The sequence below is a fragment of the Sitodiplosis mosellana genome, unplaced genomic scaffold, assembly GCF_009176505.1.
Source record: "Sitodiplosis mosellana isolate CC-2019 unplaced genomic scaffold, AAFC_SMos_1.0 Smas_scaffold_2, whole genome shotgun sequence".
NCBI classification, from domain to species: domain Eukaryota; kingdom Metazoa; phylum Arthropoda; class Insecta; order Diptera; family Cecidomyiidae; genus Sitodiplosis; species Sitodiplosis mosellana.
Window position 1 is genome coordinate 1,639,274 of NW_022595245.1, and position 15,075 is coordinate 1,654,348.

General features: G+C 37.1%; 1 protein-coding gene across 1 annotated transcript; it reads right to left on the minus strand.

Annotated features, from left to right (window-relative positions):
- Nucleotides 1-1,856: 1,856 nt before the first annotated feature.
- Nucleotides 1,857-9,748, minus strand: LOC129565401 (uncharacterized). The gene is made up of 3 exons (XM_055440273.1): nucleotides 9,160-9,748; nucleotides 3,074-5,607; nucleotides 1,857-2,805 (listed from the first exon to the last, which is right to left on the minus strand). The coding sequence occupies exons 2-3, from the start codon at nucleotides 5,585-5,587 to the stop codon at nucleotides 2,380-2,382; spliced, it is 2,940 nt and encodes a 979-aa protein (XP_055296248.1). The 5' UTR covers nucleotides 5,588-5,607; nucleotides 9,160-9,748; the 3' UTR covers nucleotides 1,857-2,379.
- Between the last annotated feature and the right edge of the window lie 5,327 nt (nucleotides 9,749-15,075).

The window sequence follows — 15,075 nt, forward strand, 5'->3', positions numbered from 1 at the left end:
TCTTACTAGCTCCGATTGGACAAAACAGAAATTTCGCTCTCTGGGGAGTATTAAATTATTACCAGTAAGTAAAGTAACCAGTAAGGCCAAAGGAGAGCTCTCTCTCTCTCTCTCTCTCTCTCTCTCTCTCTCTCTCTCTCTGTCGCTGTCCTCTTCTCTTGCTCGCTCAATTCGGTGTATAGAAAAACAGACGGTCGTTGTGAAAATTCAAATAAATGTGTGAAACTGGCTGTATGGTCAATTAGAATGCCAATGAACTTCGTGTTTCAGAAGTTTTTAATGCAATGCTCGCGATACATAAACATCTTATTATGAGACGTGAACGGCGTCGACTAAATGACGACAATGGAATGTGCATCATTTTGATCTAAAATTAGTCGAAAGATGCATTTTTAATTGCTTGAATATTTCACATTCCCTCGTCGCCTGCTTTTCCTCAATGAATTAAGCTCATTGGATGTTTGTTTTGATTTATTCTTGTTTGGTTCGCTATGTTTTCTTTTTCCATTCAAAGAAAATGGGATTTTTTCATTTGGAGGAATTGAGCGAAGAAAGTTTTTGTGAAACAAATTGATTATTCTATAAGTTGAAAGTTTTTGATACAAAACAAAAAAAAAAACAGAAAGAATATTGAAATAAGGCAAAAAGAGTGTAAGTTATTTAAGAAGCCAGTTTAATTTATTCTCATTCAATATTTCATTTCTTGAGAAAGTTTCTTCTGCGAGCGCATCGTTGTTAAGTGAGTTCAAGTTTTTGACTGCTCTTTAAACAAAAACAAAACATGCGATGCAATTTAATTCAAAATGCTCCTTATTATATATTTCTCATATTGTCTTCGCCGCTCGAAATTGACTCGAAATACCAAACACAATAAATGTCATTCTTCTCTATTGAAAGATGAAAAGAAAAGAAAAAAATATTCTGTTAATTTAAAGGGCCTGTACGTTATTCAAAAATTACTAGTTTCACTGAGAAAACAAGAGACGGCGAAAGAAAAAGAATGTTAACGTCTTTCATTTGTCGTAGACAAGATGGCACACACACATGGAATACATAGCAAGGGAATGAATTGAATTACCATAAGCGCATATTTGCTCGTATATCACATGCAGTTACACACAGAAGCATCGTAACGTACACGGCAGATGTACACTAGAAACGACGATGACGCCAAAAGAAGAAGAAATAACACGGCGAATCATCGGGAAAAAACCATATTAATTTGGTGTATATGTGTGTTTGCTACACATTGCTCTTCGCATTCGGCTTCGAACCCTCTGTGTAACGTTCACAACACAGCACAGCGATAGAGTGATGCGTACACAAGGCCTAGACCTTCGCACCAATGCATATAACATATGCTCACATACACACATTTCAAGAAGGGTAGTTAAGATTCGTCGCGACTGCTGTGTGGTGCTTTTGATTCAAATACAGCCGTTGCTATTTGTCGGAAATTTTGTTGCGGATTGTAACGATAACTTTGATGTGTGTGCGTGTGTTTTTGTCGAGATTTTGAACGTAGGTACCAAACGAAGTAGTCCATGTCACATGGATATAAATCATATTGTCTGAAGTAAATTACGAAAGGATCCTATAAAAATCCTTTTAACGCACTTACCATGTTAGATGCTGATGCAGATACACGCTCGCTTTTCTCAAATGTGACTACGGGAATGTCGTTGCTCTTTCAGGTTTAGTTATTTTTTCTCCTTTTCGTTGCAATTTAACAGACGACATTGAATATGTTTTTCCCATCAAGATAAAATTGAGTGAAAAAAAAACAGGCCAAACCGAGTATATCACACCGAATAACAAAAAAGACCTTGAAGAATGGAATGAAAACACACATCAAGTTTTCTTTAGGCAATTTTTTTTTAATTCTATATTTCTTTGTATCTTTAAATATACTTCTCGCATCTATTTACAAAACTTATATTCATCCAAACTGAAAGAACCAGTAGAAGCTAATTAAATGACGGCATTTCCTGATTAAAATATATATATATACGATATCAAATGGAACAAAAGAATAACATTTAAGTGTATGTGTTCGTTTTTTAATGGCACAGTTTCAATTTGTATTTCAACACACAACGAATGATTTCTCTTTTCATTGTTCAAATGATATTCTTCTATCAATAAAAATCGATCGCATACAGTAACTGTATTGTCGTAAGTAGTTTAGATAGTGTGGCATATTTGTTGTTTCTTAACTAATATTCGTTTTTCGTTTTAAATATACGGGCATTTTTCAACGGCAAAATTAATGATAATAAACGATTTCCTTCGGCTTTTCTCGTCTTGTCGTCTCCATTGCGTGCACGTTTCTCTATCATTTCAATTTAATAACATTTTTCCCTATGTTCCTTTCATTGCTCAAACATAACTTTCCAGCAATGATGAGCCAGTCATATTGCATACGCTGAGCCGATGTTGTGTCTTGCTTGAAATTTGTGGATCCGATGTATCGAGCGATTTGTTTAGCTTCTTATTGATGTACTGCAAGTCTTTGGCATATACATCATCGATTCGAATGTGTTGTTCAACGCGCGAAAAGATTGGTATGGCATTTTGTTCGAGTATCTCCTGGCCAACAGCCGAGTGGTGTATGAGACGAGCAAAAATATGCAAGATATTTTTAATCGTTTTCCGAAGCGCCGTCTTTTCCGCAGCGCTCACATATTTCATGTGAAATTGCGTTTGGAATACAAACGATACAAAGTAAATGATTTCCTTGTGCGCAAGATGTTGATGGCATTTTTTATTTCCCGCCATGTTGAACAACATGCTAGTGATTTGCTCCTATGAGATGGAAAAAAATAAGAAAAAAGAGGAAAAATATGAGGAATTGAAAACTATGACATTGTTGGAAATTGTGTAAAGGCGAGAGATTACTTCGAAAAAAGTAAGAAATTGTTTCGGAAAAAAAGTACTGTGAAAAAAAACAAGTATTCGAGAGAAGAAAAATGGAAAAGAAAGGAATGAAAGTGAACAAATTGACGTGTGCGACATAACAGTAGCAACGAAAAAAAAATTGGAATGTGAAGAATTCGAAGCGACAAATACTTACATAGAGGAAAATAGCTGAGCTGCCAAAGTCGATACGTTGCTGGTATCCATCACACGCATGAATCAATTGATGAACGCTTCGATTATCCATGAGTGAATAAAATGCGAGCGAAGATTTACGTGACAGATTGTTAAGACAGGCGGCGGCAAGCATGAGCGTTTGCAGGCAATCAGTGGATTCGATAATTTGAGTCAATCGTGTCACTAAATTATCAATAGATAATTTGAGCAGATCGTCAATATTGCCACTGTCACCCTGAATCCATGGTGCGGTAACTTGGGTGAGTACAGAAACAGCTTCACGTAATTCGGGCTCATATTTTGCATCGTTTCGCTTGTAATCGGTAAGAATGTCGGTGACGACATCAAGACCACCAATTTCGATAAACTGGCGTATCATTTCGGCCGATGAACAAATTGTGGTGAGTGCACGCAGTGCCATCGCTCGTATCGATATTTTGTCAGCATCCAAGCAAATCATAAGCAACACTCGCAGCACGCCACTCGTAATGAATGCATCGTTGAGTGATGAAAAGCGTTCGCTTGAATTGTAAACACTCTCCGTTGGCAATGTTGCAATCACATTGATATTTGCCCGTAACAGCATTTCATTCGGATTCTCTTCCACACGACACACAATTATATTCATCAAACGGCGGAATACCTTGCGAATCGCTTTCAAAACGCTTTGTTTCAGCGTATAAAAGTCCTTAAGTAGAACATTTGTTTCAATATCATCGATTTTTGTTTCGCACGCCACACGCAAATCTTGACACAAATCAATGACTGTCTTCACATTTCGTTCGAAATGTCTTAGGTCTTTGCCATTCTCACCATTCGTGCACCAATCGACATTTTGGAAAATAATTTTCGAATTCAAACGCGACATAAAATGGCAAACATTTTCCGTCAACGATTTCATCATCACGGAAATTTTCTCCTTGAATTCATTATCGGCAATTTCAATGCTTTCATCGATACCATTTGAGGAAATCAACGAATGTCGCTGTAAGCGTTTCACCAATTTTGCATGCGATTCGAATATTCGGTCGATTTCATCGAATTTCGTTTCAATGGCAATGCCTTTCAGCTGGATTTGATGAATCAACTTGGCAGCAATCGGTGGATTTAACTTTAATGATCGTGCAGCTTCATATAAAATGGATTTTGTTTGCAATGTTGACATGATTTCATGATAGTACATCGTACGTGTTTCATCAAGCCAAAATTGTACGGAACACGCGTGCCCGTTCAGCGCTGGATTTGTGTATTCAATGTACGTACAACTTTCCCAATTCATGTTAGGCGCTAGTGATAAATTGAAATCCGAATCGTCGTTGTAAAAATCACGGCGATCATTGTGTTGCACTTGTTCCCGTTGCTCGTATTGACTAGCTCCATTTATGGCAATGATGGACGATTGTGTGTGATCGGCAACATGTGATACATTTTTTATCTTCGGTTTCAACATGGGTGTCGAGCATCCATTTGGCGGATAAAGCTCATCATAGGTTGGCAACGGAAGTTTCTCCCGTTGAACTTGAACCATTTCATCGTTGTCTTTTTTCGGTGTTACAGTTTCATCGCCACTTCCAAATGTCACCGTTTCGTTATTATACTCGGCTGTCGTATTTTCTGTTCGTTCTGTACTTTCTATTTCTGTTTCGATATTGGCACGTGATGTGTTCTTTACTTCGCTCACTGTTTCATAATGATGATATTCTTCCGGTTGTTCTTTGATTTCCTTTTCGTTCAATGAGTCTGAAGCGAGCGTATATACATCGCTGGTCGAACCAGACACTTGTGAAACACAGTCCAACAGACGACGACGATTGGCACGGCGTCTGTAGCTTGAATTGTTGCTCGGTGAAATAGTTTTACCCCGTCGTAGACTGCAGTTTTTAGCTCGGCTATCATTCAAACTCGTAGTTAAACTGCTGTTTAATTGCTCATTTTTACCATTTCGTTCTTTGCTTTTCTTCGTCGAAAACGAATCAAGTGAACGAAATGAACTGTTCAATCTAGGTGGTTCAATAGCATCCGGTGTACTTGGTGCACTGAATGAAATCCGACGAGCTGTGGGCGTGAACATCGAACTAATCTTTCTTCGGATCACGGTTGGCGGTGTTTTTACCGTTTCATTAGCTATTGATGGTGATCGATCCAATGACCCACTAACATTATGTGGCTTTGGCGATAAATAATTTTGGTTCTCATCATTATTATCCAAATCGTGATTGTGTGCCGATATTTGACTAGAGCTACTCGTTGAATTCGGTGAATGATCGCTATCATTGAATCCGGAGTCATGGCTTCTGACACTTCGTCGTATTTGCGATACTCGATACGATGCCTCTTCGGCTATATTACCCAATTTGCCCAATGATTGTGGCCCGTAATAGTAAATTTCATGGGGCAACGGTGACTCAGATACTTGACTACCGCCGCCACCGTCGTCGTTGTTGTTGTCATTTGCCCACCAAACACGGCTGTACGATCTCTGGAAATTCGTCATTGTGTTGTTGTTTTTTTTATCTGATAAAAAAAAATACAAAGGAAAAACAAATAGCGTTTTATTAACGACACACCTCAAGTGATATAAATATTAGTCATTGTACATTGGGCAATGCGTAGATGACTGCGACAATTCCGTAACTAAAATATGTCTCTTGCTCTCTTTTGTTTCACACAAATCTCATTGTGCACACGTGCACTTCAAATAATACAAAATTAGTTGGCTAGTTCGTTTAAACCTTTTACGGTTTCGGTTTAATTTCTTTTTATGGAAAACATATGCAAACAAAACAAATGGAAACGAAAACAAAAAGAGCATAAATTCTTCTCGTTGCACACACTGTGTAAGAATTTCGTTTATAGTTCACGCAACAAACATAACTCGTACTTTTACTTTTAATCCTAATGGTGTATGGTTTGTTTCATAGAATTCCTGTAGAATGGACAGTGAACCAAAATAATCTCATTGTTGTTGTGCGGCACGGCCGATTCTAGCTGAAATCCGATCGTTTTGTTGAAATAAGAGTGTGTGTGTTTTTAATTATGTGTATTATATTACTACTGTTTCTGCTAAATCATTTGCTTTATGCAGTTAAGTAGCTAGAAATGGGAAAATATTCGAAAAATGAAGTCGAAACGGGCACAAAAATCCCTAGCAAAATGAACTAGTTGAACCAATGGAAATTGTGAAATGTTTGACGCAGAATAGTGGCACAAAAAAAACAGTAGTGTGTTGGAATCCAACTGTTGGATGCTTATCAAGTTTTCAAGTAAATAGAACAATCGATTGGTGTTTTGTCATTGCGAATCGTTGGTTGACCTGCTTTTTGCCATTTCCACTCTCATAAAACCCGATTGGCGATGAAATCGTAGAGGAAAGAGAAAAAAACATAGGCCATTGTTTACACATAGATGTGGACGCAATAAATTCGCTTATCAGTTCGATTCAATAAAAATCGATTCCAACCAAATATATATAAAATATAAAAATAGCCTTTGTTTGCACTATCGAGTGACTCGATTTGAGTCAGCTTGCTGTAAAAATGGCATTTTCAAGTCGTTCACATATTTACATTGGTTCGAACGAATCATAAATCGACGATAAAATAATATAAAATCGACAATCAGGTAAAAACGATGGGATTAAATTGACAAAAACGAGTCGACGAAATAAAGAAATTAACAGTTATGGGTAAATTGAATCTGAATTGGCAATTTTTTTTCTTCGATATATTCAAAATGCGGTGTCAGTGAAAATATGTTATTGGTTTACGTCAGACAAAAAACACACATTCAGAAACTCATTAATTCATTAAAAATAGATAGCATTGTGTGTTTTGTTAGCATATATATTGATAGGAATATCATGTATTCAGGGTCTGGTCGACCGTGTGATATTGTTACACGTCTCACCGTATATGATGTGTGTGTATACACTAATTTGTTGTTGAATGTGCTGCCGATGGTGATGATTCAACCAATAGCCATGCCGTGCAAATAAAACAAGTTTACAAATACCGAAAATATGTGTGAATGAGAAGAGCGAGTGTATAACAAAATACACCTGAACCGAGGAGTGAATGAGAAATGAAATCATTACTAAGCGATTTGGACGACGTCGTCGTCGATGTATGTTTTTTTCTTCGTGGAAATGATCTTTGCAATTAGTCATATTAAGCTGTACTGACTTGGAATCTCCATCTCGAAAAAAAATAGCTCATGACAGTGGTTTCAGCATTTGTTATTGTAATAAATCGTAATCGGTCGGTCGAATGATTAATTTCCGATATGAGTCGTTGTTTAAAACTTTACGACAGGAAATTATACTTAGCTTTGAAGTGATTCTTGTCAATCACATTCAATTGACTTTGATTCAAGGCGACTTTTAGTGATGAATGAATGAAAGAAAAAAAAACAATTCTTTGACGAAACGAAAAAAAAATCTCTGAAAAAACTCTCTTTTTTTCGTCAACTTCTTGGTAAATTCAAAAGACGACACATTTGTTGAATTCAAAAAGAGAAATATGATCGTTTTGAATGCATTATAATTTCAAACAGAGAAGACTGTGACTTCAACACATTTCACCCTCATTTGATCACGCTTCACATTCCGTTTCGTGAGTGTGAAATGCATTTGCATTAGACGACGTGTAACGTGTGCGTTTATTTATTGCTCAAGCAAAGGACACATCTTTTGGTAATGGCATTTTCTGTCTTCGTCGTCGACATTTTTTGTATGAAAAGAACGGAATAAGCAACAGTTTAAAATAACATCTTTCGCCGGGCGAACGGCTGCAATAATAACCGACTATGAATCACATAAATAAAGAGAAACGAAATGATATCATATTCTAAGCGCATAGAACTGCGCATCGATCGTTCGTTCGCCACGTAATTGATTCCTTTGTCCTCGATCTGACAGTTTATACACGCACAAAAATTGCTGGTTTTTTCAACATCATCGACACATTTGCATTTACCGCGTTACCCTCATAATTTTTTTTCTATCGCTCTTTTCTTATGCTCTACATTCCATTTTTTTCCGTTCATTCCTCCTCTTCTTTATCCATGTTCAATGCAAGCCACCTCGTTTATGCATATGCAATCTACTCAATTATAAAAATTTGTATATTTTTTCTATCCGCATATGTTCGTTTTTGTGTAATCGTTACCTCAAACGAGGGCAATGAATCGTTGCTTTTTTTGTTTACTTTTTTTCCATGTGTGTATGCATGGCATTTTCAGAGCGCCGTGCTCTATGATCGCAACTCATGCGATAGACACGCATTCACTCAGAACGAAACTCATTTTGGTGCAAACGACGAACTACAAACGTAAATGTGAATCAACTTGCAAATATGCTCGGGATTCAGACGACATACATCACATATCCCGATCACATGCGGAACATGTTTTTTTTCATCGAGTTTTATGCGTCAATTCCGGATATGCATTATTTCTAATTTAACAGTTGTATGAGCTGCGCGTGCCGTGTTCAATGCATTCCCGCCGTATCCGGTATGGGTCTGAACGTGGACTCTCTCTATGGCAATAGACGATTTTCTCAGTGATTCGATTTGCTTTTGTTTTCATTTGTTTTGATAGCGTTGCCACGAGATAAACTTTACTCATTTTTAATGGCTTTTTTTTACTCTTTTTTCGGAATCTCTTTTCGTGTTTTCTACGTTAGTTTTGAGTGCATGTTAAGTGTGAGATATTCTGTGAATTGTAGTTCATGGTTATCATTGGATTTAAACGGAGGGAAAATTGTTTGTTACATTTTGGGGACGAACCGGTGATTTTTCTACCAGGAAATGCGTCATTATGCAATGGAATATTCTTGTGGGAACGAAAAATTGAAACGCAATCGTTTTGAAAACTAAAACACAATCATTCCAGAAAGTCAGTGCTATTTTTAGCCATTGAAAACCAGTAGAGCGATCAGAAATTATGGATTCACGCATTACGATTCGCAGTTCTTTCAGCCCATTAACAGTGTGACTACTGCCATAAATCACGAATTAACAGAATATTTGATTTGCGACATTTTCATTAAGATAATTATTTATTTACCTTGTTCTGTTCAAATTAAGTCTTGGATTATGATGTCTATGCCCCCGTGTTTCGACGGCTTGCTTCCTCGCTTCTCGTCTATTTTACGATCAAGATCGTTAGTCTGGTCTGGCGAATAAAACTAGTTCTATTCCCGTATGCTTCTTAAATCTCGGCGTTATATTTCGTAAGAAAACTCTTTGAAAAGGTCACTTGTGGTTTGCTAACACGCTATCCCATAATTTTATTAACACCAAAATTGAAATAATAAATTTTCCGCTCGAAACACAACATCAATTTGAGCAAATTATTTTTTTTAAATTATACACACAAATTTGCTCACAAAAGAGCTTGAAAAATATTTCACACAGTTTCGAAATAATTAGCTCACTTTGAATCTATTTCAGTTTTTAAAAAAAATGAAGATGATTTCATAGTCGTCACTGTCGTCGTCGTCGTCGTCGATTAGTTACTCGAGCGATAAGAGCGAAGCATTTTTTGGTGCTATTGAAGAAAAAACACGATATACTCCGTACGTCTGAGCTGGTCGCGTGTTATTGCCCGACTAAAAACGACACAATGCGTTTGTTTTGAATGCTGCAAACAGAACGAATACGGTAAAGCATAATGTACGATGCAATAAGCCGTGTGTGTGTAAGTGAGTGAGTGTGTGCGTGTGTGAGCGTGTTTGTGTTTGACGGCTGTTGCTTATGCCTGTATTCGCATGTTATACCTATGATCCTATGCAGGCATAGACCATACCAAACAACACGATGGTGATGATGATCATCAATTCAAATGGTTTGCCGGTTGCAAGCCAACAGACTTAACCGATTTCGATTAGGCTCATTGTTTCATTTGTATTTGTGCGCCTCTTGAATGACCATGTGTTACAGTTTTGGTTGGGTCGCGCGCCGGTCAAATAGGTGTGCAATATGTTTTCATTTCGAGCTCATTTATCTTTCTTCTCTTTCTTCTCCTTCTTCCATTTCTCTTCGTCTTTCTTCCATTTCTATTTCGTATTCGTCTTCGACGCGAAACGTCGTTGAAACACGATGAGTTTGCAGTTTCAAGAGACATCATGTTTCCGTCTCTGTCCAAATAAATAATAAAATTGTAACATTGATCGAGTATTTCGATATTGAGCTCGCTATACCGTTGCACCGTTACACTCGATTCATCGTATTTCGGCGCTGTGTATGTGAACAGCTGTATGTTTGTTCATTGTCATACAATGTGTGTGTTACACATCATAGTTGAAATGAGTGATTTGGTTTTTTGTTTTTATTGTCGCCTCGACTCTCGGTCTCTCTCTTACACACGATTATTCGAGGGAATTGTACTACGCGCTTTTTCCTAGGACGCACCAAACAATATTCAATGCACACCATTTATGCCGTTACAATTATGCGCTTTCATAATCACCCAGCCACATTCGAGCTATAGAGTGCTCTTTCTCTTTCTTTATTCTTTTTATCGATATCCCTCTCTATCATTCTCTGTCCCTTTATGTCTACCTCTCTTTACCTTCAGTACATCACACTCTCTCTTTCTCTCTCTACCTCGGTCTCTTTCAATCACACGCAATCTCTGTACTCATTATTGTCACACATGCAACCAGAAATTCGATATTCAATCTGTCCGATTTTCAATAGCTCCGAGGTAACTAGATTTTCGCTTTTGTAGATGGCTTTTAAAAAGGGGTCTTCGAACAATGAAAAAAAAAACACAGCTATCCGCGTCCCTTTTCCACAATTCGTTATACAGATTTTCAAAAATTACCGTTATTTTTTTCGGAACTCGTAAGCGTCGCTTAATTATTGGTGTCTTTTTCAATCCCAAGAGAAAGAGAGGGAAAAGATTTATAACGTTTGTATCGCAAATTTCCTTTTTCATTCAAATCGTTAAGGGTGAACAGATTGCGATACTGCGGCATATTGGAAATGCAACTGTTGAATATGCATTTAAATCTAGTCTTTCTACCAACGATCAGTTTTTCTTTGACCAAACATTTGTTTTGAATAGAAAAAAATGAAAGAAAAAGTGTGTTGTTTTCTCCCATAAAGCACTTTAGTCACAATTGGATATTTGAAACACTTTCCTAACGATTCTACAGTTTCACTCGATAACTGCCTTGTAATTTCATTGATTGTCTTTCGTCATTCTTTCAGATTGTCGTCTTTCATCGTGTTTAAAACTCTTTTTTCTTAACTTTTTCCTCTTTTTTCAATTCTGTTAACTGCTTTTTCAGTTCTTCTAACGTATTTTTTCTCTTTTCAAGAACACAACAATTATTCACTCGCTTGAGTATCACGTTATGCATTTGCAAAAAAAAAATTGAGTGACAAAAGGGGGATTTGGTCAACTGGAAAAACATCTTTTCGTCATTGATTGCAATGTAATCTTATCCTTTGTCCTTAACATTCATACCGAAATTGCATCTAATTATCTCTGTGAAAATGAGAAGAAAGACATTGTAAATCCTTTGGGTAAAAAAAGGATTTTCGTTGAGAAAGTAGTTAAACCAGTCTGAATAAGCACACCGTACAATGGCAATGGTTGTTTGTTCAGAAGCCTGCTTTGGAACATTGATGATAACGACAAAATCGATGCCGGTAAAACGAAGACTTGATGTAATGTAGATGTATTCAAAATGAAGCTGTTCCTAAAGGACAGGTAAGAAGCGCTTGGGCCACATTTCCATACACGGTCTCCTCATATTCGGAAGGAAGGATATGAGTATGAAAAAAAAAGAGAAGAAGATGCGAATGAATTTTTAATTGAAATGAATTTGAATTAATTATGCCGCTTCGATATCATATTAAATTCAAGGGCAATAAAACTATGCAAATTCAAAATTGGCCCTTTCGCAATGGCGCACCAAGAAGAAGAAGGAAAAATGCAAAAACTTACTCGCGTTTCAAGTTCAGTGGGACGGTTTGCATGCCATATTCTTGAATGGGCTGAAGGTCGAACTGAAAAAATAGCATCGATTTCACACACACACACACACACACACACACACACACACACACTCTCTCTCTCTCGGGTGGTGGCGGTGGTGAATTGACATTCATTCATTCCGGCATTCGTAATTTGCAATTCGGAATCACATAAAAAGTCCTCATCATCACATATTCATTTCAAATGACTCACACACGAATTAAAACGGCACACTTATGATGAAACTAGCACCTCGTGCCTCATGAAAATGGAATCGATTAGAAGCGACAAAGAAAAGCGATAAAAAAACGCGAAACCTTTCCGGTATTGATTCCATTGATTTGCGCAGCATTTCGGCCAATTCGAATGCGCAATTCAAAATCAATGTGATGAAGTACACCTGAACGTAACCTGGAGACAAGACGCGCACAGCGTGCGCACATATCAACTATGTGCATAAATAAATTGTAATCATTCTCTAAAAGCTATAACACACTCTGCACATATGAAGTTCAGATGGGAATATCATCAATTCACTGCTCTATATTTATGATAATTGCATTCAAACTCGTGCCTCATACTCGGTAGCTCACTTGTAAAATCTGGAAATTGATTGGTTCACAGTAATCAAAAGGCACGCACAGTACATAAGAGCCAATGCAAAAGTCAATTGATGCGCATAAGTAGCGCCACCTCTAATGATTACAGAGAGTTACCATAAGTTGTATGCAATTGATGTTGAGAAAAAGAAGAAGAAGAAGAAGTAGACATTCTATTCATTTACATGACAATAATGGCAATCAGTAGAGATGGTGCTCATGTGCCGATCATATCACTGTTACAACACTTTGACAGTAATACCGCAAACCAGTTATAGAACCATCCAGCGTCTGCGAATTGCCATTCACAATTATTATCTCCTTATGGTTTACAAAGCAGCCAATATATTTCGTCTGCTGTTGGATATGCTGTGAGTTTGCCGCAAAACGCCCGAATGTAGGCATTTTGCTTGATTTTGTCGCTCGTTCGATTTTTAGAAAAGACGACGGTGAAAATCTTTTTAGAGGCACACACACACACACGACGGTTTTTCGCCACAATCGCATTGTCTGCAGATTACTTTGCACACACGCGAGATGAAATTCATTTTGTGTGAGGAAAAGTCGCTTTCTAATTCCTTCCACGCTTTTTCTCCTACTTCGCTCAATGTCTTCTAATCGAATTGTCTAGACCAATTCCCATAAATATTTAAATAACAGCAGTTCAGAATCAATTCTGCAAGCATATTTCGGTGCTATCATTTGGAACGACAAAAAGATGATGATGATAAAAACCAATAAATGCATGACAAACATACGGTTGTTATTGCCGGGTATTAACAAGCACATGGTGGTGAATGGAATACATTTTAAGCGAAATGCTCGCAAACACGTGCTTGCGCTTTCCAGAAATTAAAAAGTTCCAGTTGTAGAACTGGGTAAATGGAATTCGAAGCGATTTTTGTCTCGCAATAATAATGTGACTGAACTCAAACACGTTACACGATACGATTTAATTGCAATGAACTTAAAATGATTTGCATTTGGAACTTCACAATGCTTGCCCACGTGCACTGACAGCTTACAGTTAAAAAACGGGTTAAACGCGTTGCGCAGCATGCATTGGACAGAAGGACAATTTAGAATGATGAACTGCGAATTTGATTCAAGCCGAATTGTGCTATATCGTTTGTTCCGCTAGACATATTTACGTAACTCACATCTGATATCACAAAACATCATAACTGAGTGAATTTCATTGAAAATGCAGCATGCAACCGAAAATGATTTCGGTTTTTTCTGACCATAAACACGTAGCCACTGCAAATCATTTTGATTTTTTTCCCCTCAATTTAAGCCTATTTATGAATTGCGATGCTGTTTCAAATGTAAAATATTTCCATTCGGATGAACCAAAACCTATATTGAAAATGCAAGTATATTTTGACAGCATGTAGTCCATGTGGCGAATGATATGTTATTATATAAAGCGTTTGCATACAAAGCCCAATTTTATCGATGGCTAAAAATTCTTTGTTTTCCCTTTTAAATTGGCACCAATATTTTTCTTTTTATAGCGTTGAGTGTTGGTGCATTTTTTCGTTTGAGTTTTTGAATTTGATAATAAAATATGCAGATGAATTTGGGTGCCGATCGAGATGCATACAATTCACCTATATGATTGGCTTTACTCTATGCAAAGGGGAAAAATCGATTTTTTTTCTCGTTTGGAATCTTCAATGAATGAAAGAAGAGAGAGAGAGAGAGAGAGAGAAATAAAAATGCTGACCAAATGTTACTAAAAATGAATTGAACTGAATTGAATTGATTGCCTAAATTTGTCTTTGAGCATAAATTATCTTGTCGTTTGCACAATAGAGTCTAAATTCTTACGTAATTTGCATATGATCCGTTGCGGCCACATCCGTTTGATGCGATTGATTTCGTTGAGTTCATCGGATGAAAGTAACCGAAGTAGAATGGAAGAGCAGCAATCGCAGCAGTCGAAAAAATCTCATCTCGATTTCGTTTACTGGTTTCTCATGCATTTTCAATGGTTTGAATTTGTAAATCGACCAAATAGAACCGAATTTGAATTCGTGTCAGCCACATTCAGTGTACAATTCGGACATTTCGGAAGTGATCGATTGAAGAAGAAATGCCAATTTGAATACGAGATACGGGGCAAGGGTATGGAAAAGTATTTTTATTCATATGCTTTCGCTCTTTTGTTATTATTTTGACTCGGATCGCAATGAAGTATTACATGTGTACACATCGTATTTGTGTTCCTCTTTTTTCATGCAGGTCATTTTAGTTTCAAATTCTCGGTTGATTCATTTCTATTTTTAACATACTTGAAATGATCTTTCACTTATCTTGTTTGCTGATCTCTCCAATCGAAGACTCCTTTGTTTTTCAGTCATTCTGTTCTGTGTGTGTGTGTGTGTGTGTG

Bases quoted from the DNA above. Each gene is read 5' to 3' on its own strand.
- LOC129565401 (XM_055440273.1), bottom strand. From the start codon at position 5,587: ATGACGAATTTCCAGAGATCGTACAGCCGTGTTTGGTGGGCAAATGAC. The intron at 2,806-3,073 runs GTAAGTATTTGT...TCCATCTCATAG, and splicing joins GCTCAGCTATTTTCCTCTAT to GAGCAAATCACTAGCATGTT.